The following is a 27,583-nucleotide window of genomic DNA, read 5'->3' on the forward strand; positions in this document are numbered from 1 at the left end:
TTAATTTTTTCGATTTTAAAGTGACAATCACGTTTTTAAAGCAAAAAATTCGAGATTTCTGGCAAAAAAAAGGGTTTTTCATGCTAAAATCGACGTAAAAATCGTTTAAAAGCGCATTTTTCCTTGAAAGTACGAAAAAAATCGGTGTTTTTTTTTTTGGGATTTTCCATTAAAAATTGAGTTTTTCTTGATTTTGCCCGTCAATTTATCAATTTTCCGCCAAAAATCACCAGATATTCGACTAGAATACCTCTCGTCTCACAAAACACGAGTTTTTAGTGGAAAATTGAAAAATATCGCCAGAAAATCGACTTTTCGATAATTTTATAGACATTTTCATGAAAAAACACTAAAATCTCGTGTTTTGTGATACGAGAGGTTTTCTAGTCGAATATCTGGAAAAAATTGGGGATTTTTGGCGGAAAATTGATAAATTGACCGGTAAAATCAAGAAAAACTCAATTTTTAATGGGAAATCCCAAAAAAAACCGATTTTTTTCGTACTTTCGAGGAAAAATGCGCTTTTAAACGATTTTTACGTCGATTTTAGCGATTTTCTGTTAATTTTCGAAATATTTTTGCCGAAAGTCATGAAAAACCCTTTTTTTGCCAGAAATCTCGAATTTTTTGCTTTAAAAACGTGATTGCCACTTCAAAATCGAAAAAATTAAGATAAAAATTAGATTTATCAATCAAAAATCGACGAATTTTCATTTTTTGAGTGCAATTTTCACCAATTTCCATCAAAAAGTCGATTTTCTGGCGGTATTTTCAAATTAAACCACAAAAAAAAATATGCCAATTTTCAACCAAAAACACTAAAAACTAGCTTTTTGAGTCGAAAAACTCTGAAATTAGACAAAAAAAAGAATATCGCCAAAATCGACGTAAAGATCGTTTAAAATCTCATTTTTCCTTGAAAGTACGAAAAAAATCGGTTTTTTTTTGGGATTTTCCATAAAAAATTGAATTTTTCACGATTTCAACCGAGACAATTTATCAATTTTCAAAATCCCCAATTTTTTCCAGATATTCGACTAGAAAACCACCCTCGTATCACAAAACACGAGTTTTTAGTGGAAAATTGGAAAATATCGCCAGAAAATCGATTTTTCGATAATTTTATAGACATTTTCATGAAAAATCGACGTAAAAATCGTTTAAAATCTCATTTTTCGCTCGAAAGTTTGCAGAAAATGCGATTTTTTTTTTGAGATTTTCCATAAAAAATTGAATTTTTCACGATTTCAACCGAGGCAATTTATCGATTTTCCGCCAAAAACCCCCCATTTTTTCAGATATTCCGATTTTGAAGAAAAAAAACACGTTTTCAAAGCAAAATCATCGAGATTTCTGGCATAAAAATGGGATTTTCATGACTTTCCGCAAAAATCCAACTCGAAAATTAACAGAAAATCGTCGTTTAAAAGCGCTTTTTTTTTTTGGGATTTTCCACATAAAAAATTGTGTTTTTCTTGATTTTGCCCGTCAATTTATCGATTTTCCGCCTCAAAAATCCCCCATTTTTTTCAGATATTCGACTAGAAAACCCCCTTCCTCGTATCTAGAATATCGCTAGAATTAACGGATTGATCAAAAAATCGCCAAAAACCCGCCGAAAATGGGTGTCCCCAAGTTCTACCGATGGACATCGGAGCGATATCCGTGTCTGAGTGAAGTGATCAACGAATCGCAAATTCCGGAATTCGACAATTTGTATTTGGATATGAATGGAATTATTCATAATTGCTCGCATCCGAATGACGATGACGTCACGTTTCGAATTACGGAAGACGAGATTTTCGTGAATATTTTCGCGTATATTGAGGTAAAGAGCCGCCGAAAAAATTTGCCCAAAAACGGAGAAATTTGCAAAAAAACCGGCGAAAATTAGTTCAAAAACGGGGAATTTCACAAAAAAAGAGCGAAAATTAGGCTAAAAACGGCGAAAATTGCCAAAAAATGGAGGAATTTGCAAACAAAACGAGGAATTTCACAAAAAAAAAAGAGCGAAATTTGCAAAAAAAAACGGCGAAAATTAGTTCAAAAACGGGGAATTTCACAAAAAAGAGCGAAATTTGCAAAAAAAAAACCGGCGAAAATTAGGCTAAAAACGGCGAAAATTAGCCCAAAACCGGCGAAAATTAGCTCAAAAACAAGGAATTTCACAAAAAAACAGCGAAAATTAGTTCAAAAACAGGGAATTTCACAAAAAACGGAGAAAATTAACCCTAAAAACGGAACATTTTGAAAAAAAAACATCAAATTTCTGTCAAAAACCCGCCAAAAATTGGATTTTTTGAGCTTATTTACGTCTGAAAATGGAAGAATCGGCCTTCTGGATCTCGGCCACGGCCATGTGTCGATTTACACGGCTCGTGTACTCCCCGAGGACAAGATTTTACAGTTTTTTACTAAAATCCCTGATTTCGGGCAGTTTTTGCCTATTTTTTTTTTTTGGATTTTATATTAAAATTTGCCGCCGAAAATCGATAGTTTTACTGTTGAAAAAGTAGAAATTTGGCGGTTTTCAGATCGATTTTCACCGAAAAAAGGCGATTTTAATGTTGAAAACGATGAAAAAAAATGTCCAAAAACTGCAAAATCACCAAAAAATCGAATTTTGGCGGTTTTTCAGCAGAAAATTGTCTGAAAAATCACGATTTAGTGCGCATTTTTCCCGTTTAAATTGAATTTTTTTTTCAAAAAATTCAAATTTTGCTGTAAAAAATGACAAAATTTGATATTTTTCTCTTTTCAGAATCTCTACAATCTAATTCGCCCGCAAAAGGTGTTCTTCATGGCCGTCGACGGTGTGGCTCCGCGAGCAAAAATGAATCAGCAACGGGCGAGACGATTCATGTATGTGGAAGAGCTGCTTTTAGCAGGAAAAAAGGAAATTTGGTGAAAAATTGGCGATTTTTGACCAAAAAATTGTGCTTTTACATTGGAAAACTACTCATTTTTTTCGTATTTTTCCATTAAAAAAACCAATTTTTTGTATTTTTCACTTTGAAAATTCAATTTTTCGGCTCAAAAACTGCAAAAATGTCCAAAATTTGTGATTTTTCACCTAAAAAAAAAATCCAATTTTTGTTATTTTTCACTGCAAAAAATTCAATTTTTCGGCGCAAAAATGTCAGAAATAACCAAAAATTGTGCTTTTTCATTTGAAAAAAATCCAATTTTTGTTCTTTTTTACTCAAAAAATTCAATTTTTTTCGGCTCAAAAACGTCAGAAAAGCTCAAAAAATCTAGCAAAAATTGCAATTTTTCCAGGTCAGCCCGAACAGCCCATACTCAACTCGCAAAAGCGCTGGAAAATGGCGAAATTATGCCATCTGAAGCTCGATTCGACTCGAATTGTATCACCCCGGGCACATATTTCATGACACGGCTTCATCAGAAGCTTGACGATTGGATTAAAACGAAATCGGCGACCGATTCGCGTTGGCAAGGCCGAAAAATTATTCTCAGCGGTCACAATGTGAGGAAAATGATGGCTCTCTTCAGATTGAGCTCCAGATTTGCTCAAAAATCAATTTTCTTTAAATTTTTCAGGAAAAAATTGATGAAAATTCCAATTTCTGATGAAATTTCTAGGAAAATTTGGATTTTACAGCAAAAAAAAAGTGGTACTTTTTACAATTTTGCTGTGAAAATTGCGATAAAATCCAACAAAATGGCTGAAAAATTTTTTTTGACCAAAAAAATCGAATTTGGAGCTCAGATTTGCTCAAAAGTCAATTTTTTTTCATATTTTTTAGGAAAAAATCGATGAAAAATTGCAATTTTTCAGGAAATTTTGGATTTTAGACCCAAAAATGAAGTGTTTTTTCAACAAAAAAAACCCGATTTTTTTTTATGTTTTAGAGCTAAAAATCAGCATTTTAGTCCAATTTTTTTTATAAAAACGTTAAAATTTGTATATTTTTGCTTTAAAAATTGCGGTGTTTTGGGCCTTTAGGTGAAATTTTGCGAACTTTTTTAGAGAAAAAACTGAATTTTTGCTTTAAAGCGTTTATTTATTCGAATTTTCGAAAAAAAATTTCACAGATTTCAAGCCAATTTTGGCTTAAAATCAAGAAAAAATCACGTTTCTTCGTCTATTTTAATGCTAAAAACCGGGTTTTTGAGTAAAAAAGTGTTAAATTTCAAATTTTTATTATTTAAAAAAGATTCGGAAAGCGAAAAATTGCAATTTTTCTTGAAATTTTTTAGAAAATTCGGATTTTAGGGCGAAAAAAATAGAAATTTGTACGTTTTTGATGTAAAATAGCTGAAATTTGCTCAAAAATCAATTTTTCTCATTTTTTGAAGGAAAAATTAATTCGCTTTTCACTAAATCTGACAGGGAGCCGGAAAATTCGGAAAATTTGGCTCAGAAACTGATTTTTTTGCCGAAAAAACCGCGAAATAAGCGGCTAAAAACGAGAAAAAAAAATGCCAAAACACTCAAATTTTCATCTATTTTGATGAATTTTGTAGCAAATTTCATGGAAAATGATCTAGAAATTCGGCAGAAAAAATGCATTAAAATTTGCATTTAAAAAAAATTTGTGAAAAGTAATTCGCAATTTTTCGCTGTCAGATTTAGTGAAAAGCGAATTAATTTTTCCTTCAAAAAATGAGAAAAATTGATTTTTGAGCAAATCTGGGCTCCAAAAATGATAATTTTCAGCTATTTTTCATCATGAAAAACGTACAAATTTCTACTTTTTTCCTCATAAAAAACCGGATTTTTCCAGAAATTTATTTTTGGAAAACTCTAGGTGGTCCAAAAAAATTTTTTTCAGCCATTTTGTTGGATTTTATTGCAATTTTTACAGCAAAATTGTAAAAAGTACCACTTTTTTTGCTGTAAAATCCAAATTTTCTTAGAAATTTCATTAAAAATTGGAATTTTCATCAATTTTTTCCTGAAAAATTTAAAGAAAATTGATTTTTGAGCAAATCTGAGCTCCAAAAATGATAATTTTAAGCTATTTTTCATGAAAAACGTACAAATTTCTATACTTTTTGCGTCATAAAAAACCGGATTTTTCCAGAAATTTCGAGAAAAAATGCAATTTTTCATCGATTTTTTCCTAAAAAAATATGAAAAAAAATTGACTTTTGAGCAAATCTGGGCTCCAAATTAGATTTTTTTTTTTGGTCAAAAAAAATTATTTTCAGCCATTTTATTGGATTTTATTGCAATTTTCACAGCAAAAATACTCAAATTATTACTTTTTTTGCTGGAAAATCCAAATTTTCATAGAAATTTCATTAAAAATTGGAATTTTCATTAATTTTTTCCTAAAAATTATGAAAAAAATTGACTTTTGAGCAAATCTGAGCTCCAAATTCGATTTTTGTTTGGTCAAAAAAAAAATTTTCAGCCATTTTGTTGGATTTTATCGCAATTTTCACAGCAAAATTGTAAAAAGTACCACTTTTCCAAATTTTCAAAAGATCCAAAAATGAGCAAATCTGGGCTCGAAATTCTAAAAAATTGAAATTTAAAGCTTTTACTCGTTGCAGGTGCCCGGTGAAGGAGAGCACAAAATAATGGATTTTATCCGTACGGAACGGGCCGGCTCGAGCTACGATCCAAATACACGTCACTGTATGTACGGCCTGGACGCCGATCTGATAATGCTCGGAATAGTCTCCCATGAGCCACATTTCTCGTTGCTCCGAGAGGAAGTGACGTTTAATACGAGACCACGCAAGAATGATAATAAGGCGACGAAAAAGCCGAAGCGAACGGATTCCGACGTGAAGAAATTCCATTTGCTTCATCTATCACTGCTCCGAGAGTATTTGGCGTGGGAATTTGCTGATGTTAAGGTACAACAAAAAGTGGTGCTGAAATTCTGGAAAAATATCGATTTTGAGCCGAGAAATGCGTGAAAATCGTCACATTTTGAGTGAAAAGCTCGCAAAATGGCTTCAAAATCATCAATATTCTGAAAAAATCGATAAAAAATTGAGAAAAATGGTCATTGCTATGGGAAAAGCTGGAAAAATAGCTTCCAAATTAGCAAAATTCTGATTTTAAAAAAAGTCGATGAAAACTGAAGAAAAATCGCAAATTTTTGTCGGAAAAGCTGGTGAAATAGCTTCCAAAACGTCCATTTTCTGAAAAAATGGAGAAAAATTTCCAATTTTTTAGAGAAAATCTGGAAAAATAGCTTCGAATCTAGTTTGAGCCAAAGAATACTGTCATTTTGGTGAGAAAAACTGCTGAAAGAGCTTCAAAGTCATCAATATTCTGAAAAAAAAATTCAGTTTTCACAGAAAAAATTGAGAAAATCGGTCGGAAACTGAAAATAACTGAACATGCCCCAGTTTCTCGACATTTTGAGCGTATTTTTGGGAATTTCTAACCGAAAATTGGAGATTTCCCGGCCAAAAATGTTGAAAATTCATAGAAATTTGAAATTTCTGACATTTTCATTAAAAAAAGCCTAAACTTGTCAAAAATTCACTTTTTTTTCGGACGAAAAATAGCAGCTTCTAGTCCTTAATAAATGCCAAAAATTCGCAGAAATTTGGCCTTCATTCCGAGATGACAAACTTTTTGGTGGCAAAGTATCCAAGGAGACAAACTGGGGTGTATCTTGGGGGGCATATCTTAGCTCCAAAGGATCACGAGGCTCTTCCTGATGTTCTGATCCTTCAGCTCCAAAAGAACATGAGCTGAAGGATCAGACCATCAGGAGGTACCCTTACGATCCTTCTTATCTGAAGGATCAGAACATCAGAAGGTACCCATGTGATCCTTCGGAGCTGAAGGATCAGACCATCAGGAAGAGCCTCACGATATTCCAAGTTAGTTGGACGTTTTACAGCTTTTCCCAAAAGACCATCGTTCATACATTCAATTGTGAGGGAATTATAACCGAAAATCGATTGAAAATTGCATTAAAAAACTTATTCCAGAAAAATGTGAACAAAAATTAGTTGAAAAATACATATAAAAATCTAGTTGAAAAAAAGGTTGTCACCAAAGATATGCCCCCCAAGATACACCCCAGTTTGTCTACTGGATACTTTGTCTCCTTGAATACTATGCCCCCAAAGAACCTTTGCCACCAAAAAGTTTGTCATCTCGGAATGAAGGCCCAGAAATTTCAATTTTTTTTCCTGATTTTTTTGAGTTTATCAGAAAAAAACCCTATATTTTTCAAAATTTTCCAATTTTTTGGAGATTTCGGGTAGCTGAAAATCGGATTTTTCATCATTTTCATATGAAAATTTGAATTTTTTCAGTGGAAATTCCAAATTTCCACCTAAAAAACCTCAATTTTTTCTTTCAGGACTCGCTACCATTCGAGTACGAAATGGAGCGAATCGTCGACGATTGGATCCTTCTGGGCCTTCTAGTAGGAAACGATTTTCTTCCACACTTGCCCAATATTCATATTCACGACGACGCCCTTCCGCTGCTCTACTCGACGTATAAAAAAGTGCTGCCGACACTTGACGGGTACATTAACGAGGCCGGCTACCTCAATTTGTCGCGTTTCGAAGCTTTTCTGGCGGAGCTGGCGCTGAACGACAAGACATCGTTTATGGAGCGACTCGAGGATGAACAGTTTATGGAGTCGAAGAGGATCCGAGTTGTGGATCCAGAGCAGCAGGAGCTCGCGGAGCCCGAACTGGTGGCTTTTGAGTCGTCGGATGTTGAGGATGAAGCTGGAGCAGAGGAGAGCAAGGATGAAGCTGGTGGAGCTGGAGCAGAGGATGATGAAGACGACGCTGCATTTGTCAGTGATCATGAGGAGGATGGAGATGATCTGGAGCCGGGTTCTGGGTCTGATGAGGTGCAGGAAGCTGGCTGGAATTGAAAAAAAAAATTGCTGAAATTTGAAATTCAGCGAAAAAAACGGCACCCATATCGACGAATTTAGACGAAATTAGACGAAATTAGGCGAATTTTGAGTTGGTGGCCCCGAGAAATCTAGGTTTTCTAGGCCACCAACCAATCGTTTGATCTACCAACATTTTCTACTTGGTGGCCTAGAAAATACACGTACGTTGGGGTTTCTAGGCCACCAAAAATTCTGAACGGTGTAACTGGGCCAAAAGCCACCGAAATTTCGAATTTAGTGGTGGTCTAGAAATATAGGTTTTCTAGGCCACCACCAACTGCAAATTGGCCGTAAATCGTTTGATCTACCATTATTTATAACTTGGTGACCTAGAAAATTCCGAATTTCTAATTTCTAGGCCACCAAAAAATTTTAACTTGGTGACCTAGAAAATTCCGAATTTCTAATTTCTAGGCCACCAAAAAATTTTAACTTGGTGACCTAGAAAAATGCATGACTTGGATTTCTAGGCCACCAAACATTTCGAACTTGGTGGACTAGGAAAGTGTTTTCTGGGCCACCAAGTTTTTAAATTGGTGGCCTAGAAAATTCCAAATTTCAAATTTCTAGGCCACCAAAAATTTTGAATTGGAATTTGGTGGCCTAAGAAAATCCAGATTGAATTTCAAGGCCACCACACATTTCGAACTTGGTGGCCTGCAAAAATGCATGACTTGGATTTCTAGGCCACCAAACTTTTTTTTTTAATATGGTGGCCTAGAAAATAGGATTTCTAGGCCACCAAAAAATTTTGAACTTTGTGCCCTATAGAAATTCCAAATTTAAATTTCTAGGCCACGTAAAGTCCATATTTTCTGAAACTAGGCCACCAACTACAACCCCCCCGTTTGTTCTTTCTCTCAAAATCTGAATTTGGTGGCCTAGAAAAAGCCAAATTTCAAATTTCTAGGCCATCAAAAAACGTTGAACATTAAAAAATACATGACTTGGATTTCTAGGCCATCAAAAAATTTTTAACTTGGTGGCCTAGAAAAATACATGACTTGGATTTCTAGGCCACCGAAAATTTTCAAAGTTGGTTTCCATAGAAAAATGAAATTTCTAGGCCACCAAAATTTTTGTAAAAAAATTGGAATTTGGTGGCCTAGAAAATTCCAGATTTGAATTTCTGCGCCATCAAAAATTTCAAAGCTTTTGGTGGGCTAGAAAAATGCATGACTTGGATTTCTAGGCCACCAAAAATTGGGAACTTGGTGGCCTAGGAAATTCCATATTTGAATTTCTAGGCCACCAACTGTAAATTGGCCATAAATCGTTTGATCTACCATATTATTCTTAACTTGGTGTCCTAGAAAATTTCTAATTTCTAGGCCACCGAAAACTTCAAACTTGGTGACCTAGAAAAATGCATGACTTGGATTTCTAGGCCACCAAAAAATTTCGCAGTTGGTGGCGTAGGAAAGTGTTTTCTGGGCCACCAAGTTTTTAAATTGGTGGCCTAGAAAATTCCAAATTTCAAATTTCTAGGCCACCAAAAATTTTGAATTGGAATTTGGTGGCCTAGAAAATATCAGATTGGAATTTCTGCGCCATCAAAAATTTCAAAGCTTTTGGTGGCCTTGAAAAATGCATGACTTGGATTTCTAGGCCACCAAAAATTGGGAACTTGGTGGCCTAGAAAATTCCATATTTGAATTTCTAGGCCACCAACTGTAAATTGGCCACATAAATCGTTTGATCTACCATATTATTCTTAACTTGGTGTCCTAGAAACCCCCCCAATTTTCTAGGCCACCAACACCAAAACCCGTTCAAAAATCGGCAAATTTTTGCAGCTTCTCCTGTAAAATCTGGACCTAACAAAATTCTAAATTTGGATTTCTAGACCACAAAAAAACGTTGAAAATTGGTGGCCTAGAAAATTCAAAACTTGGATTTCTAGGCCACCTGAGATTTCGAAACTGGTGATCTAGAAAATTCCAAATTTGAATTTCTAGGCCACCAAAAATCCCGAAATTGGTGGCCTAGAAAATTCAAAACTTGAATTTTAAGGCCACCTGAAATTTCGAAACTGGTGATCTAGAAAATTCCAAATTTGAATTTCTAGGCCACCAAAAATCCCGAAATTGGTGGCCTAAAAAATTCCACATTTGAAATTCTAGGCCACCAAAATCAAAACGCTAGAACTTGATTGAAAATCTCGTAGAAAATCCGATTTCTTCCTATATTTCAAATTTAGTGGCCTAGAAAATTGGGTTTTCTAGGCCACTAACTGTAAATTGGCCGAAAATCATCGTTTGATCTACCATTATTTTTAACTGGGTGGCCTAGAAAAAATCCAAGTTTCTAGGCCACCAACATCAAAAAAAAAAATTTTTTGCAGCTTCTCCTCTCAAATCTCGACGCCCAACTGCTGGAGGACGAATTTAACGACGAGCTCGCCACGTTGGCGCTCTCCGGAATGAACGACGCGGATTTTGCGAACGACGTGGAGGCTTGCTGGACGAAAACCATCAATAATCAGTTCAAACGGCACAAAAAGACGTACTACTCGGACAAACTTCGCTACAAAAACATCTCGAAGCAGCAGCTCCGCGAACAAGCCGAAGGATACGTGCGGGCTATTCAATGGAACCTCCACTACTACTATCATGGATGCGTCTCGTGGAGCTGGTTCTACCCGCATCACTATGCTCCGTTCATCTCCGATGTTCGCGGATTCGTGGGCATGCGGATGGAGTTCGAGCTCTCCGAGCCATTCCACCCGTTTGAGCAGTTGCTCGCCGTGCTGCCAGAAGCGTCGGCCGACTGTCTACCACGTCCACTTCGCGAGCTGATGTCGTCGGATCCTGCGAAATCGCCGATTTGCGACTTTTATCCGGCCAACTTTGAGACGGACCTGAACGGGAAGCGCAACGAGTGGGAAGCGGTGGTGCTGATCCCGTTTATCGAGGAGAAGCGGCTTCTGGAGGCGATTGAGGCGAAACGGAGCCGCTTGACGAGTGAGGAAAATGCTCGGAATTCTCATGGATCTCATATTCAGTGTATATCATCACCAGAGCCGCCAAATAGCCAAGGCCAATGGCGAACTGTTCGTTCTGAAATCCCACAAGATTCGTTCAGGATTCCAAGATCCCAAGTCAAGTGGGGACTCTTACCCAATGTGAAAATGGATGTGTACTTCCCGGGATTTCCGACGATGAAGCATTTGAGCCATCTCGGAGAGCTGCGATTCGCGAATTGCAATATTTTTGGAATGGCGTCGCGAAAGGAGTCGATGGTGTTGAAGGTCTCGTCTCGGCGTTTTTTTTTTTGCCGATTTGCCGGAAATTGTAATTTCCCGGGGCGATTTATAAATTTGCTGCTGGAAATTTACAATTCTGGGAATTTTCGGCAAATTGTCGATTTGCCGGAAATTTAGATTTTCGACACAAATTGGCGATTTGCCGATTTGCCGCCGGAAATTTCAATTCCCCGGTAAATTTCCGATTTACCCCGGATATTTCAGTTCCGGCAAATTGCCGGTTTGTCGATTTGCCGGAACTTTTGCTATTTTCAGCAAATCGGCAAACTGTCGGAATTGTAAATTTTCGGCATTTCCGGCAACTTGCCGATTTGCCGGAAATTTCAATTCTTCGGCAACTTGCCGATTTGCCGGAACTTTTAATTTTCGGCAATTTGCCGGATATTCTCATTTCCCGCAACTTGACGATTCCCCGGAACTTTTGATTTTCGGCAACTTGACAATTTGCGGGAAATTTTAATTCTGGCAATTTGTCGAATTGCCGGAATTTTTGATTTTATGCAAATAGCCAATTTGCCGGAACTTTTCAATTCCGGCCATTTGCCGATTTTACAAAATTTTTGATTCCGGCAACTTAACTATTTGCCGGAACTTTTGATTTTCGACAAATTGCCTATTTGCCGGAAATTTTCAATTCCCCGGCAACTTGCCGATTTGCCGGAAATTCTCATTTCCGGCAAATTACAGATTTGCCGGAAATTTTAAATCCGGCAATTTTCTGATTTGCCGGAACTTTTGGTTTGCGGCAAATTGCCGGTTTGCCGGAAATTTCAATTCCGGCAACTTGCCGATTTGCCGGAACTTTTAATTTTCGGCAATTTGCCGGATATTCTCATTTCCCGCAACTTGGCGATTTGCCGGAAATTTCAATTCCGGCAATTTTCCAATTTGCCGGAAATTTCAATTCCGGCAACTTGCCGATTTGCCGGAAATTTTAATTCTGGCGATTTGTCGAATTGCCGGAATTTTTGATTTTCTGCAAATTGTCGATTTGCCGGAAATTTCAGTTCCGGCAAATTGCCGGTTTGTCGAATTGCCGGAATTTTTGATTTTCGACAAATTGGCGATTTGCCGGAAATTTCAGTTCCGGCAAATTGCCGGTTTGCCGGAAATTTTCGATTCCGGTAATTTGCCGATTTGCCGGAACTTTTGGTTTGCGGCAAATTGCCGGTTTGCCGGAAATTCCAAATCTGGCAATTTTGCCATTTGCCCGCCCGCCGCCCCTGCTTCATAAAGCAAAGTCTGAGATTACGAATTTTGCACAAACAAACAAACACCGTATTTTTAGGTGGAAAACGAGCGGGCTCACACTGATATTATCGAGCTTGGATCCGAGCTTTGCGACGAGGAAGTCTGTATCGATTGGCCCATCCTGAAAGTGGCAAAAATCGATTCAATATGGGGAGGAGACGATAAAATAGTCCGAAAATGCGACGATGAGATTATTGTGAAGGATATGAGCGAAGAGGAGAAGCGGCAGTGGCAAGCTCACGCGAATCAGCTCACCGAGCATCTAATGACACGTTTCGCTATAGAAATTGCCGCACAAAAGGACTCGAAGGGCAAGCACATCCGGCCTGCTGTGGCCTGGGTTCGGAAGTTTACTGGCTTGGTGTATGAAGCCCAGGGAGGAGGCAAGGAGCCTTCTGTTCTGAAGGCCTGTAAGCAATGGTCGAGCCCACAGCAGTTGATGCCGGTGCTCTTGCCGCTGGTTGTTAAGGTGAATAGGAAAAATAAATAATTTTTTAAAGAAATTTCTAGAAAAGTTTTTTTTAGTAGAAAACATTGTAATTTTACGGAAATCATGACAAAAAAATGTTTTTTTTAAAACTAACTAAATTTCTGGAATTTTGGAATTTTTAGCTGAAATTTCGCTTTTGAAAAATAAATTTTAAACGTTTTTGTGAAAAAAAGTTTTTTTTTCAAAAATTCATATTTTTAGCTGAAATTATGTGAAAAAGTCAAAAGTTGGAAAATATTGAAAATATTTGAATTTTTAGCTGGAAATTTCAGAAAAAAAAATTATTTTTTTTGGAATACCCAGTTTTGGAATGGTAGAAAAATGTTGAATTTTCTGGAAAAAAATTCAAATTTTCATTAAAAATTATTTGAAAAATTTCCAAAAAATTAATTTGGAATTTTGGAATGTTGAAATAATTATTTATTGATTAAAAAAAATCCCAATTGTTTTTTGCAAAAACGTCGAAAAAATGTAATAATTTGGAATATCGGAATTTTGAAATGTTTTTTAAAAAAATTGGCATTTTCCAAAAATAAATTGAAAATAAAATACAAAAAAGTTGTATAAAAATACAAAAAATTTTTCTTTAGTATTCCAAAAAAACATTTTAATTTTCCGAAATAAATTTTTTTTAATTTTCCAAAAGAAATTTAGAACTATCCAAAAAAATTAAAAATTAAAAAATTGTTTTTTTGGCAAATTTGGGAATTTTTGAATTTCCTAAAAAACCAATTTTTTAATTAAAATATTCAATTTTTTTGCAGGATGTCCTCCTCGAAAATTCCCGTGTTCTGGCTGACCTTCCGATGAAACAAGCCTATCCAAAACAGTCTATCGTTTGGATTACAGACCCGAAATTTGCACTTTTCGGAATGCCCGGAATGGTTAATGGGTTCAGCAATGAAAAGTCGGCGGATTGTACGTTTTTCCGGAATTTATTCGGAAAATTTGTGAAATTTTTTGTAGGAGAAAAATTCTAATTCTGCGAAAAAGAAATTTTACATTTAAAAAATGATGAAAAAAATCTTGAAATTTTTCCTTAAATTTCCAAAAAAACAATCTATCTCGAATTTCGAGAAAAAATCGAAAAATTTAATAGAAAATTTTTTCATAGAAAATTTCAAAAAAAAAATCACAATTCTTTGAAAATTTTCAGTGAAAATACACAAAAATATCCAGGGAAATACCTCTGGAAATTTTTAATAAAAAATTCTCAAAAAAAAATTAATCATTTTTAAAAAATTCCATTTTTGGCTTAAAAAATTCCAAGAATTGCAAAATTTTGCTTTTTCGATCAAAAAAGTATTCAATATGAGAAATTCGAAAGCGCTGAAAAACTGTAGAAAATCCAAGAAAAATTCTGTATAATTTCCATTCTCCGAACTGAAAAAGCCGAAAATGGAGATTTCTATAAAAAGTTTTCAAGCACTGAGAATTTTAAAAAATTTTACAAAAAAAAATTCGAAATTCTAGGATTTTCTGAAAATTTTACGCAAAATTTCTGGTCTTTTCGAGAGAAAAATTCGAATTTTCCCCTGAAAATTCTAGAAAATCCGGGGAAAATTATGTATAATTCAAAATCCAGCAAAGTTTTCAAAAATAGAAAAAATAAACATTGATTTAAAAATATGACAGAAAAATTTCAGAAATTTAGAGATTTTTTAAAATTAAATTTTAATTTTTGGCTGAAAATCCTCTGAAATCTGGAATAAAGGCAACAAAAAACTAAATTTAAAAAAAAATAGAATTTTTTTGAAAATAAGAATAGAATTTTTTTGAAAATAAGAAAAAATAGAATTTTTTTGAAATCTTAAAATGTTCTTATTGAAAATCCTTTAAAGGAGGACTAACGGTTCGGACGATTTTGGACGTATAGACCTAAAATGAGCTCAAATGAACGAATTTCGTAATGAAACTGCTCAAAAATTTTTTATGGCGGTTCAAAATTTTGAAAAAAATACACTGATTTTGGCTAAAATCACGAATTTTGCCCATTTTTCCGTGTCACATCTGTTCGAAGTTGGATTTTTTGGAATTATCGTCCTTTATTACATATATTGGTAGTTTATCTCATTAAATTTCGTCGATTAAAGTACATTTAAAGCGTAACAAATTTCGATGATTTTTGGTTACCTATCGGCTTTAAATGTGCTTTAATCGACAAAATTAAATGAGATTAATTACCAATATATGCAACAAAGGACGATAATTCCAAAAAATCCAGCTTGACACGGAAAAATGGGAAAAAGTCGTGATTTTAGCCAAAAACAGTGTAATTTTTTCAAAATTTTGAACCGCCATAAAAACTTTTTGAGCAGTTTCATTACGAAATTCGTTCATTTGAGCTCATTTTGGGTCTATAAGTTCCAAATCGTCCGAACCGTTAATCCTCCTTTTAAAAAAACACTAGAATTTAAAAAATTCAAATTTGAAAATTATTCAAATTTTTCCAGGCCGAATCGAGGTGATCGGAATGTCCACCCAGAACAAGGTTGACAAAATGGAGGCTCTCCGCAAGAAAATGGAGCAAAAATCGCTCCGATGGATGGGCGGCTACGATTGTGCTCGGCAGTGTCAAGTGGACACCAGGCTTTTCGCAAGAATCACCGGAACAATGTTCCTATGGAATGAGCCGAGGGAACGTGTCGAAAAGGGTCAGCAGATATCGTCGTCAGACTCGAAAATCAACTGTGGCCTGGCGTTGAAATATTCTCGGAGGGATCTATGTGTGGCGGATTATACGGATCGAACGGAGCACACGAATCAGCGAGGCGTCACGAATAAAGTGTGGTTTTACACGAATTTGGCGACCCGTCTAGTGTCGGAATATAGGCGAAAGTTCCCGGATGTCTGGAAATATTTGGAAACAATCGGGCTTACGCAGCAAGACGATGTCTACTATACAGAGGACATTTGGAGCAATGAAAAGACGCGGGAGAAGCGATTCGGCGAGCTCAGCGAGTTTCTAGGCGGCCTACCGAGCCTGGAGGCCGAGCAGCTCAAGTGTGGAACAGTTTACGCGGATCGCCAGCTGATTACGGAGATTGAGATGATTCTCGCGGAGCCTGATGAGAAGAAGCCGGTGATGAATAAGTATATGATGGCGCCTGGTGCACTTTTCCGTTATGAGCTTTACAATGGGAAGGTTCATGCGGATCCGGCGGCGGATTTTCAGATTTTGGATCGGGTTGCGTTGATGTCGTCGGATACGGTATGAAGTGTGGTGATGGTGGCAGCGAGAAAGCAGGGAAAAAATGAAGAAATTTGGAGTTTTTCAGAAAAAAAAACAGTTTTTTTAAATTAAAAAATCAAAAAAATTAAAAAAAAAACTGAAATTTTGATTTTTTTTTTCGATGTCAAAATTTTTGAAAAATCTGGAAATTTTCAGGATTTTTAAGTGTTTTTCAGAAAAAAAAACAGTTTTTTTAAATTAAAAAATCAAAAAAATTAAAAAAAAAACTGAAATTTTGATTTTTTTTTTTTCGATGTCAAAATTTTTGAAAAATCTGGAAATTTTCAGGATTTTTAAGTGTTTTTCGGAAAAAAACCGGAAAAATTTAGATTTTTCGATGATTTTTAGAGAATATCTGAAAAATTTCAATTTTTTCGGTGTTTTTCAGTAAAAAAAACTTTTTTTGGATGAATCTTTTTCGTAAACTCATAAATTCAAAAAAATTAGATTTTCAGAATTTTTTTAATTGGAAAATTCAAAATTTCAATAAAATCCAATATTTTCAGATTTTTTCGGTGCTTTTTCCCGAAAAAAATTGAAAAAAAAAACTGAAATTTTGGTTTTTCCGATTTTTTTTCCAGAAAAAAAACCGAGAAACTACCTTTTTTTTAAAGATTTTTAGATTTTCTTCTGGAAAATCCAAAATTGGAAAAAAAAATCCAATATTTTCAGCATTTTTAGGTGTTTTTTTCCGAAAAAAAAATTGAAAAACGAACATTCTAGATTTTTTTTGCTGAAAATTCAAACAAATGTTAAAAAGAAAAATACTACTAATTGTAAGAGGAACTGCCGGAATATTTTTTTTCAGAGAAAAAACAGTTTTTTTTATTAAAAAATCAAAAAAATTTAAAAAAAAAACTGAAATTTTGATTTTTTTTTTTTTCAATGTCAAAATTTTGAAAAATCTGGAAATTTTCAGGATTTTTGAGTGTTTTTCGGAAAAAAAAAACCGGAAAAATTTCAATTTTTTCGGTGTTTTTCATGGTGCGTCCATAGTCTGCGGAAAACGGGAAATTCCCGCGTGCGGAAGCGTCCATAGTCTGCGGAAAAAAACAAGGAGTTTCTCGCTTTGTTATTGGTCAATTTCAAAATAGTGGGCGTGTTCAACCAATTAGAGGCTGTAAAATTTTAAGCTGAGCAATGGGAAAACAAGAAACAAGAGCTGATTGGTTGGCCACGCCTACTTTTTTGAATTTTGAGGAAAAAAAAGCGAGGAACTCCGGTTTTTCCGCAGACTATGGACGCTTCCGCACGCGGGAAATTCCCGTTTTCCGCAGACTATGGACGCACCATCAGTAAAAAAACTTTTTTTGGATGAATCTTTTTCGTAAACTCATAAATTCAAAAAAATTAGATTTTCAGAATTTTTTTAATTGGAAAATTCAAAATTTCAACAAAATCCAATATTTTCAGATTTTTTCCATTTTTTTTTCAAACAACTGATATTTTGGTTTTTCCGATTTTTTTCCAGAAAAAAAACCGAGAAACTACCTTTTTTTTTAAAGATTTTTAGATTTTTCTCCTGGAAAATCCAAAATTGGAAAAAAAAATCCAATATTTTCAACATTTTTAGGTGTTTTTTCCCGAAAAAAAAATTGAAATTTTTTGCTGAATATTAAAAAAAAAATTGAAGAATTTCCCTTTTTAACGTCCAAAAATTCCACTGTCTCCATAATTTTTTAGAATTTAAGCAGCAGTTTTTTTAGGGAAAAAAAGTAAAAAGTACATAAAAATCTCTGACGTTTTGTTCTAAAAAAAATCGGTAAAATCTGGAATTTTCAAGAAAAATCCTCCCAAATTAACTGGAAAATTAACAACAAAAAAAAATTTCAGAAAGTTCCAAAAACGACGCAAGGAACAGTTGTCGGCATTCACGATGACAAAATCGACGTCTTTTTCGATAAACCGTTTGACGGTGGACAAAAAGTTCGAGGATCGAATGAAGCGGCCGCAATTCGAGTACCTCAAAGTGCACTGCTTAATGTCACTTTCGGAATTGTCCGGAAAAATGTTCAGCACAAGGTGAAAATTGGATTTTCATTGGAAAAAATCGATCGAATTTTTCTACTAAAAAAACGCGCAAAAATTTTGATTTTTTGACAATTTTCATCTGAAACCACTACCAACAGCAGCAGAACCAGCAGGAGTTAGTAGTGCTGGAAATTCTTGGAAATTTGAGAATTTTGTGGAAAAAAAATATATAGAAAAATTGAATTTTTGACTTTAAAATTGCAAGATAAAAAATTTGAAAAAATTCCAATTTTTTGAAAAATGTAAAAAATATGTGCACATTTTTTCAAATTGAATTTTTGTGAAAAATTATGGAAATTCCGGATTTTTTCTGGAATTTTGAGGCAGAAATCGATAATTTTGACATTTTTTCCATGAAAAAACCAAAATTTTAATTGGATTTCGTGTGTGAAAAATCGATATTCAGTCATTTTTTTGTACTAAAAGTAATTTTTGCACGAATTTATGATTGAAAAAATGTGAAAAATCAGGAAATTTCAAGAAAATCCAATTTTCAGAATTTTTTGTCTGATTTTTTGAAGATTTTTTGTAAATTGCGATCAAACACAAAAATGTAGAAAAATCGAAAAATTGGATTTTTTACAAATTTTCGATTGAAAAAACGCTGAAAATCGAAAAATGAGGGGAAAAAATTGATAAAATTCTATAATTTTCACAAACTTCCTGCTGAAAAAAATTTAGAAAAGCGGAAAAATTGATTTTCAGAGACGGATGTTTCGTCTGAAAAATTTTCCGAAAAAATTTTCTACGAAAAAAATCTAGTTTGGTCTGAAAAATTTCGGAATTTTCTGAAATTTTCACAACTTTCCGATCGAAAAATGCACAGAAAAATCGATTTTTAGGAGACATTATCCCAAATTTTGGCTAATTTTTTACTGCGAAAAATGTAAAAAATCAGGAAATTCGAGAAAAAAAAATCGATTTCCAGTATATGTTGGCTGAAAAATTGCTGATTTTCTTCAATTTTCACTAATGAAGAAAATTAAAAAATTCGCAGAAAAATCGATTTTTTTTTTCAAATTTCGACTGAGGTATGCCTAAAAACCCAAAAATTTTGGATTTTTCTCGAAAAAAAAAACTCAAAATTACCGATTTGTAACCAATAAAACCCCGAATTTCTTTAATTTATCGCAAATTTTTTTTCTTCAGAAACAAGTGGAAAAAGCTCTGACTGGTGCCTACGTTCCGATGCCGGCGCAGAAAAATTCGGCGAAAAATGAGCCAGCTCCGTCGACCTCGAGCTCCAACTCCAACAGCACCAACAACAAGAAAAATTCGTCGAAAAAGGAGAAGAATAAGCAAAAGCCGACAAAAACCGACGAAGAATCACCAGAAGCTCTGACAGATTCGTTGAATAAGCTGCTGAAGATCAAGCCGCCGTCAGCAGAAGCTACGTCTGGAAAGCAAGTATCACTGATGGAGCTGCTCGGCGGAGGAGGAGCCGCTGGAGCCAAAAAACCTGCTCAAAACGCCAAAACTCTGGCGGAAATTGAGTCGGATTCGTCTCAATCCGCGTCAAAATCCTCGATTCTCCAGCAGCTCTCGGCGGCTCAGAAGGCTGCTGCTCCGAAGCCGAAAAAAGAGGCTTCACAGAAGAAGCAGAAGCCCCAGGCGGCTCCTCCACAGAAAGTGGAGATTCTGCGGAAACCAACTCCACCGCCGCCGCCGCCGGCGGAGGAGCAGAAGCCAGCTCCAGCTCCATTCGGAGCTCCAACACCACCGCCACAATTCCCGTTCGGACCCCAGCCGCTACAGTTTGCTCCGCACCCGATGATGATGATGGGGTACCCGATGGGAATGCCTATGGGGATGCCTATCGGGGGGCCTCACCACTACCAACAGCAGCAGAACCAGCAGGAGTTAGTAGTGCTGGAAATTCTTGGAAATTTGAGAATTTTGTGGAAAAAAAAATATATAGAAAAATTGAATTTTTGACTTTAAAATTGCAAGATTTAAAAAATTTGAAAAAATTCCAATTTTTTGAAAAATGTAAAAAATATGTGCACATTTTTTCAAATTGAATTTTTGTGAAAAATTATGGAAATTCCGGATTTTTTCTGGAATTTTGAGGCAGAAATCGATAATTTTGACTTTTTTTTTTTCCATGAAAAAACCAAAATTTTTGGGTTTTTTGACATTTATCTGGTAAAATTTGAAAAAAATGACTGAAAATCGATTTTCTACATTTTTCGATGGGAAATTTGTGAAAATTGAAGAAAATCAGCGATTTTTTTTTGCGAAAAATGTCTGAAAATCGATTTTTCTGTGAATTTTCCAATTTCGTTTCAAAAATTTTTATGGGAAAAATTTTTAATTAAAAAAATCTAGAAAAATTAAAATTTTACGAAATTTCTGAAAAAAAAAAATCAAATTTTCGTTTTTTCTTACAAAATTTGAACCAAGAAAACTTCAAGTTATAGTATTATATCAAAACTTTAAAAAAAAATTTTTTAGCTCGTGAAATATCCAGAAATTCAGTCAAAATTCTTTTTTTGCTCAAAAAACATTTTTTAAATTTTTTTCCAGTTTATAAAATATCCTGACGTTCAAAAAAATGTATGGAATTGATTTTTTCGAATTTTCGTAAAAAATTCATAATTTTACATAAAAATCCAAAAAAAATTGTTCTATTGGAATTTTTTGATAAATTTAAAAAAAACCAACGAAAAATCGGAAAAAATGAATTTTTCGGCTTTTTCAGAAAAAAAATCGGAAAAATTGAATTATTTCCTACGTTTTCAAAAAAAACGAAAATTTTTTAATTTTTCGACGTTTTCAGAGAAAAACGAAAATTTCCAGTTTGAAAAAAAAAGTGGTTAAAAAAAAAATAAAATTTGAACTAGAAAAAGTTAAAATTAAAATAGACTTTGCAATTTCAAACATTTTGAAATTCGTAATTTTATAAATTAAAAAAAAAATCAACGAAAAATCGGAAAAAATGAATTTTTTCGGCTTTTTCAGAAAAAAAAATCGGAAAAATTGAATTATTTCCTACGTTTTCAAAAAAAACGAAAATTTTTTAATTTTTCGACGTTTTCAGCTCAAAAAAATTTTTATCAATTTTTTCCAATTTATAATTTTTTTGTTCTTCCAGAAAACGAGCCAACCACCCAACGCTAACCGACTTCAAGCCGTCGGCAGTTCACCGCCGTCAAAATTGTCATCAACGTCCGTCGAATCAGCCGCCAAAAGTGACAATGATCACAAAACGAACATCATCACCGACTCCTCCAGAAAAAGAAGAAGATGCTGCTCCGAGAGCCCTCCCTAGCTCACCGCCACCACCATCAAAATCCGCCGCCGAGGAAAAGACGACGACGAAAAAACCGCGTAAAAAGAAGCAATCGCGGCTCGGAAGCAATTTCAGCAATCCGACGGCTTCATCTTAAAAACGCTCCTCTAAAACATTTATTTCTATCACACGCACATTTTTTTTTATTACATTTAACACTATTCCAGATTATTCGTTAAGTTCTACTCAAAATCCCAAAAAAATAGAAAATTATGAAAAAAAAATTTCGATTTTTTCAGTGTTTTTCAGGAAAACCCCTGAAAAGTTTATTATTTTTTGATTTTTTTTGTGAAAAAATTGAAATTTTTTCAATTTTCTCTAAATAATTGAGAATTTTACTTTTTTTTTTCTGAAAAAACCCCTAAAAATCGAAATTTTATAGATTATTCTGAAGAAAAAGTTTTCTTTTTTTCCATTTTTCAAAAAATCGCCGAAAAAATCAATAATTTTACGATTTTTTTTTCAAAACCCCTGAAAAAGTTGAAAATTTTCCAATTTTTTCTGAAAAACATTGCAAGAATCTGAAATTTGTACGATTTTTTTTTTCTAAAAATTGAAAATTTTCCAGTTTTTCTGAACAAATCGAATTTTTTTCGATTTTCTCTGAAAAACCCTGAAAATTTGAAATTTTTACGATTTTTCTCTGAAAAAATCTGAAAAATCGATAATTTTACAATTTTCCTGAAAAAAAAATTTTCCGATTTTTTTTCTGAAAAACCTTGAAAATTTTCAAATTTTTCCGATTTTTTTTCTGAAAAACCTTGAAAATTTTCAAATTTTTCCGATTTTTTTTCTGAAAAACCCTGAAAAATGTGAAAACTTGCACATTTTTCTATATGAACATCTGTTTTTTCACCACCAATTTTTCCAAATTTCCCTCCTCTTCAAAATTTGTTTTCCGTGTATCATTGAAATCTTGTCCCTCCTCTCCCTTTTCCCCCTGTCCCACACACTGGCTGGCTCCGTGAATCGATTGTTTCCCACCAAATTTTTCTGTAAGATTTTCTTTTCTTTTTTTTTGTTCGACAATTGCCACATTATTCCACGTATCATTTATCATCTTATTGAAGTTATTTATTTTATTTTTCGAATTCTTTTTTTGGAAAACATCAAAAATAGCAAAAGAAAAACGAAAAAAGTCGCAATGAGAGCTGCGACCTATCAGCAGCTCTGATTGGTTGAAAAGTGGGCGGAGCAAATCGCTGATTGGTCGCAGCTCTTATTTTGGAGTATTTCAATCGAAATTCGTCGGCAACGATGGATGATCTTCGGCGGGCTCCTAATCAGGCTCCATCGATTTTTCGAGCACCTCCGCCAACAACTGACCCTCCCGATCCATCTGGTCCGTGACCGGGTACCCCACCACCGTCGTTGGGTACTCGGTCACCGGGTACCCAACAGTGGTCGGGGTATCCATTGGATACTCGGACGAGGTCATCGTGATCTCCATGTACTCGGACTCCTCGGCCGACGATGATGAGGTGGTCTTGTAGCTCGGAGCTTCAGCTTTCACGAAGTAGCGATAAATTGAGGTGGTCGGCTCGGCGGTGACATACTCGGTGCTTGTTTCCGTCGGTGGGTAGTAATAGGCTTCAGTAGTAGGCTGATAGGCGTCTGGGGGCATTGTAGGCGCCGGGGGATACGGTTTTTTCGGTGGCTGCCGACGTTCGGGGCACTTGCATTGTCCGACGTATGTGTCGTCGCGGGTTCCTGGATCTCCGGGCTGGAAAATATCGATTATTGAATGCTTTCGGTTGTGTGCGGTGGGGCGTGTTTGCGTTTGCGTGTTCACAAGAATTTTCGAAAATTAAAAAATTCACGGATTTCTGGCTTCCCTCATAAATTGAAATGGAAGAGTTTAGGCCGAACTATGTCATTTTGGCTCGGCCATATCTGGGGTAGACTTACGGCGTGTTGCGTGTCGCGTCGCGACTCGATTTTAGTTGTAAAACTAAATGCATTTTTCCGTGTGGAGTACACGACTTTCCCACGCGTTGTCCGGCGGGCGATTGTCAATGGAGCGCGAAAAATGCAGTGAGAAAGGTCAGAACCCCGTGAAAATTCCTCGTGAATCCACGGGGTTCTGGCCTTCCTCAATGAACTTTTCGCGCTCCATTGACAATTGCCCGCGTGGGAAAGTCGTGTACTCGACACGGACAAATACATTTAGTTTTACAACTAAAATCGAGCCGCGACGCAACACGCAACGCGCCGTAAATCTACCCCAGATATGGCGGAGCCAGAATGGCCTAGTTTGGCCTAAACTCTTCCATTTCAATTTATGAGGGAAGCCAGAAATCCGTGAATTTTCGAATTTTTAACGAAAATTCTTGTGAACAGGGACTCACCAATCCAGGAGCCCCCGGTGGTCCAGGGATCCCGTGCACTCCAGGCGCTCCGGATCCTCCAACAATCCCCGGTGGTCCTCCTTCATGTATATTACCGCGTTCCCCACTGTCCCCGGGTGGCCCAACAGGGCCCGGTGGCCCTGGCGGCCCAGGGAAGTTCCTATAGCTCTTGGCGTTTTCTCCACGTTGTCCCGGCCACCCGCCGGCTCCGGGTTCTCCGTCGTATCCGGCTTCTCCTTCGGGACCACTTGGCCCGGGGAATCCCTCGTAGCCGTCGAGACCCGGGTTCCCGTTGTTCCCCTTACCGCCCTTGTTTCCCGGGATTCCAGGATCCCCCTCGACACCTCGGGGCCCGATCGGGCACTTTACACATCCCAGAATGATCACTAGATCCGCGGCAAGTAGTTCCCATTCTGTACCATTTCCACCGTCAGTTCCATCAGCAGCGTCTTCTCCTGGAAGGCCTGGGACCCCTGGAGATCCCGGCGGGCCACGGGGACACGGATTCCCATAGCATTTGCGGTCGGTGTCGGCTGAAATTTTGGTTTTTATCGGCCACGCCTACAAAATGGTTATCCTATTTTCTCTACTTCCAGCACGGGGTTCTGGCCTTCAGTGAATTTTTCGCGCTCCATTGACAAACTCCCGCCGGACAACGCGTGGGAAAATCGTGTACTCCACACAAATACATTTAGTTTTACAACTAAAATCGAGCCGCGACGCGACACGCAACGCGCCGTAAATCTACCCCAGATATGGCCGATCCAAAATGGCCTAGTTCGGCCTAAACTCTTCCATTTCAATTTATGAGGGAAGCAAGAAATCCGTGTTTCAGGTTGCGGAAAATTTTTCCGAAATTGCAAAGAATTTTAAGCTCCGTCCACTAAATGGTTGGTCTCGATATGCTCCGCCCATTTTCTGAGAAATGTTTTTTGCGGGAAATTCAAATTTTCTCAGAGAAAACATTTTTTGGCGGGGATTTCAAATTTTCTAAAAAAAAGTAATTTTTGCGGGAAATTCAAATTTTCTCAGAGAAAACATTTTGGCGGGGAATTCAAATTTACCACATTTTTAAAGATTTCAAAACTACATGAATTTCTTAAACCACGCCCACAAAATGGACACTTCTCAATAAACTCCGCCCAAAAAAAAATGGATATGATCTCAGTTTCGCGCCAAAAAATGTATACTTTTCAGAATGCATGCGCATTTTAGGCCACGCCCATAAAATGGACACTTCTCAATAAACTCCGCCCAAAAAAAAATGGATATGATCTCAGTTTCGCGCCAAAAAATGTATACTTTTCAGAATGCATGCGCATTTTAGGCCACGCCCATAAAATGGACACTTCTCAATAAACTCCGTCCAAAAAAAAATGGATATGATCTCAGTTTCGCGCCAAAAAATGTATACTTTTCAGAATGCATGCGCATTTTAGGCCACGCCCATAAAATGGACACTTCTCAATAAACTCCGCCCAAAAAAATGGATATGATCTCAGTTTCGCGCCAAAACCGTATTATTTTTCAGAAGTACATGCTCATTTTAGGCCATGTCCATAAAATGGATATGATCTCAGTTTCGCGCCAAAAAATGTATACTTTTCAGAATGCATGCGCATTTTAGGCCACGCCCATAAAATGGATATGATCTCAGTTTTGCGCCAAAAACCGTATTATTTTTCAGAAGTACATGCTCATTTTAGACCACGCCCATAAAATGGATATGATCTCAGTTTCGCGCCAAAAACCGTATTATTTTTCAGAAGTACATGCTCATTTTAGACCACGCCCATAAAATGGATATGATCTCAGTGTCGCGCCAAAAACCGTATTATTTTTCAGAAGTACATGCTCATTTTAGACCACGCCCATAAAATGGACGTACCGCACTCATTCGGATCCTCGACGTCTTCCTCGGGTCCGCCACTTCCACTTCCATCATCGTCCTCCTCATCTTCTTCCCCCTCGCCGTACCCGTCGACTTCGAGAATCTGAGCCAACCCGCCGGTAATCCCATATTGCATTTCTCTTCGGGACATATTATGATTGGGGGCTTCAGGTGGAGCTTCAGGATCTTCATCAGCCTCGTCTCTTTCTGAAGAAGAAGCTTCCGGATTCTGGGAAAAAATATTCAAAATTAGGTACATTTCCGAAATTTTTTGCTCGGGAGACTTACATTAGCCTCCTCCGTCTCCTGTTCCGTCTCACCATCACTATCAGCTTCAGTTAGCTCTGAGTTTTCAGAATTTCCCGAATTCCCAGAGCTCCTGTACTGCTCAAGCTCGGCGAGCTCATCCGCAACTGGGACTAATGGCTTGTGGAATAGAGCCGGACGAATTGGTTGTTTCAGTTTTCGAAGCTTTGATTTCCGGGTTCTACGCAGTTTTGGAGCATCGAATAGTGACTGAAATTTGGGATTTAACCAAGAAGTGGGCGGAGCTTATGTGAGCATTTTGAATCTTGAAATTGTTTGAGTTTAAGCCCAGCCCACTTTTGGCGTATTTGGAAAAAAATTAATAAAAAAGTTTTTTTTTCTGAAATAAAAGTTAAAAAAACATTTTTGAGCAGTTTTAGAGATGACCGATAAGTGGGCGGAGCTTATGTGAATATTTTAAATCTTGAAATTTTCTAAATTTAAGCTCTGCCCACATTTGCCGTATGAACCATTTTTTGAGAAAACTTAATAATTTTTATTTTCTAAAATAAAAGTTAAAATTTTTTAAACACTTTTGAGAAGCCAAGAAATGGGCGGAGCTTATCTGAGAATAAAATAAAACTAAAAAAATTTTTAAAATTGTTTTATATATGGCCAAGAAGTGGGCGGACCCTGTTATAGCCCCGCCCACATCTGGCGTAACTTCACATTTCGAGGTAAAGTCGAAGAAAATTGGAGAAGTTTAATTTCACAAAAAAAATTTAGTGAGTGCCTAGAAATGGGCGGAGCTTATGTAAGGATTTAGAATTTGCAAATTGAAAAAATATGTTATAGTTCCACCTGTTGTAGAGTAAAAATGATTTGGATACCACCTGAAAATCGTGAAAATTTAAAAAAAACATGTAATACAAAACTTTAAATTTAAAACCCGATTATCTCCAAAACCAGGCGAGCTATCAAAATTTTTTCAACTAACAAACTGTTCAAAATGTTCAGGCAAACATTTTCTTAGTTGGCAACTTTTTGATAGCTAGCGTGTGCGGCGAGATAGGCGTACAAACCTGCCGGCGGACTCTTCCATGAGCTCGTTCCAAAGTGATAATGTCCTTCCATGCAGCTTGTTCGTAGATCTTTGCAAAATTGGGTTTAGCATAAAGTTGATCTTAGGATAAAAAATTCAAGAATTGGCGTATGCCTGCCCATGCCTACGTGCCTACTCGCCTACAATCCTGTTATTACCTGGCCTACCTGAAAAATACTGATCTGGCTTTTGCACTGCTCCTCAAACTTTTGCAAGTCTGTTGCAAAGTATATAAGACATGTCATAGAAGTGAGTAAAAGCACTGTAGACACATAGGATAGCGGTTTGAAGTAGTGAGATGATGGCATATATGAGTGGACAAGTAACTGTCTGCTGGGTTTTTTATACATACATGTGTGTGGAAAAGGGAAATTTAGTGGGTTAATTAAATAATGACTTCTGGCAAAACTGGTTTCTTCGACCAGTATACGGCATGTCCTACACATAGGCAAGTGTGTAGGTAAGAAAATAGGCATGTGGGACACATAGGCACCTAGGTAGGTAAACAGGGAAAAGAGCAAGTAAGCAGTAGGCACTGAGGTACGCTTACACCTAGATAGGCAAGCAAGTAAGCCT

The 27,583-nt window shown here is 36.2% G+C and overlaps 2 protein-coding genes and 8 non-coding genes across 10 annotated transcripts; 5 read left to right on the forward strand and 5 right to left on the reverse strand.

Annotated features, from left to right (window-relative positions):
• The first annotated feature begins 1,531 nt into the window (after nt 1-1,531).
• xrn-1 (5'-3' exoribonuclease 1) lies at nt 1,532-22,502 on the forward strand. Its single transcript, NM_064544.6, has 12 exons — nt 1,532-1,828; nt 2,762-2,862; nt 3,280-3,487; nt 5,524-5,832; nt 7,305-7,811; nt 10,204-11,109; nt 12,413-12,844; nt 13,630-13,783; nt 15,319-16,076; nt 17,931-18,119; nt 19,278-19,987; nt 21,223-22,502. The coding sequence occupies exons 1-12, from the start codon at nt 1,622-1,624 to the stop codon at nt 21,515-21,517; spliced, it is 4,776 nt and encodes a 1,591-aa protein (NP_496945.3). The 5' UTR covers nt 1,532-1,621; the 3' UTR covers nt 21,518-22,502.
• Y39G8C.9 lies at nt 8,229-8,285 on the forward strand. Its single transcript, NR_051881.1, has one exon. It is a non-coding gene; the product is annotated as an Unclassified non-coding RNA Y39G8C.9 (non-coding RNA).
• Nucleotides 8,229-8,285, reverse strand: Y39G8C.13. Its single transcript, NR_051882.1, has one exon. It is a non-coding gene; the product is annotated as an Unclassified non-coding RNA Y39G8C.13 (non-coding RNA).
• On the reverse strand, nt 9,208-9,357 carry Y39G8C.12. The gene has a single exon (NR_051883.1). It is a non-coding gene; the product is annotated as an Unclassified non-coding RNA Y39G8C.12 (non-coding RNA).
• On the forward strand, nt 9,222-9,371 carry Y39G8C.10. The gene has a single exon (NR_051884.1). It is a non-coding gene; the product is annotated as an Unclassified non-coding RNA Y39G8C.10 (non-coding RNA).
• Y39G8C.8 lies at nt 9,392-9,533 on the reverse strand. The gene has a single exon (NR_051885.1). It is a non-coding gene; the product is annotated as an Unclassified non-coding RNA Y39G8C.8 (non-coding RNA).
• Y39G8C.11 lies at nt 9,396-9,507 on the forward strand. The gene has a single exon (NR_051886.1). It is a non-coding gene; the product is annotated as an Unclassified non-coding RNA Y39G8C.11 (non-coding RNA).
• Y39G8C.6 lies at nt 9,758-9,851 on the reverse strand. The gene has a single exon (NR_051887.1). It is a non-coding gene; the product is annotated as an Unclassified non-coding RNA Y39G8C.6 (non-coding RNA).
• Nucleotides 13,103-13,252, forward strand: Y39G8C.7. Its single transcript, NR_051888.1, has one exon. It is a non-coding gene; the product is annotated as an Unclassified non-coding RNA Y39G8C.7 (non-coding RNA).
• Nucleotides 22,476-27,315, reverse strand: col-87 (Collagen; the record flags this gene model as incomplete). Its single annotated transcript, NM_001027262.3, has 6 exons — nt 22,476-23,143; nt 23,769-24,301; nt 25,657-25,888; nt 25,948-26,175; nt 26,988-27,056; nt 27,175-27,315. The coding sequence occupies 6 exons, from the start codon at nt 27,313-27,315 to the stop codon at nt 22,700-22,702; spliced, it is 1,647 nt and encodes a 548-aa protein (NP_001022433.2). The 3' UTR covers nt 22,476-22,699.
• Nucleotides 27,316-27,583: the final 268 nt, after the last annotated feature.

This window comes from Caenorhabditis elegans, chromosome II, assembly GCF_000002985.6.
Source record: "Caenorhabditis elegans chromosome II".
Lineage (NCBI taxonomy): Eukaryota > Metazoa > Nematoda > Chromadorea > Rhabditida > Rhabditidae > Caenorhabditis > Caenorhabditis elegans.

What these genes read in the sequence shown, in the direction of transcription:
- xrn-1 (NM_064544.6), top strand. Translation starts at nt 1,622, where the DNA reads ATGGGTGTCCCCAAGTTCTACCGATGGACATCGGAGCGATATCCGTGT. An exon ending in ATATTTTCGCGTATATTGAG is followed by an intron (nt 1,829 to 2,761) that starts GTAAAGAGCCGC and finishes TTCTCTTTTCAG; the next exon opens with AATCTCTACAATCTAATTCG. An exon ending in CAGCAGCAGAACCAGCAGGA is followed by an intron (nt 19,988 to 21,222) that starts GTTAGTAGTGCT and finishes TTGTTCTTCCAG; the next exon opens with AAAACGAGCCAACCACCCAA.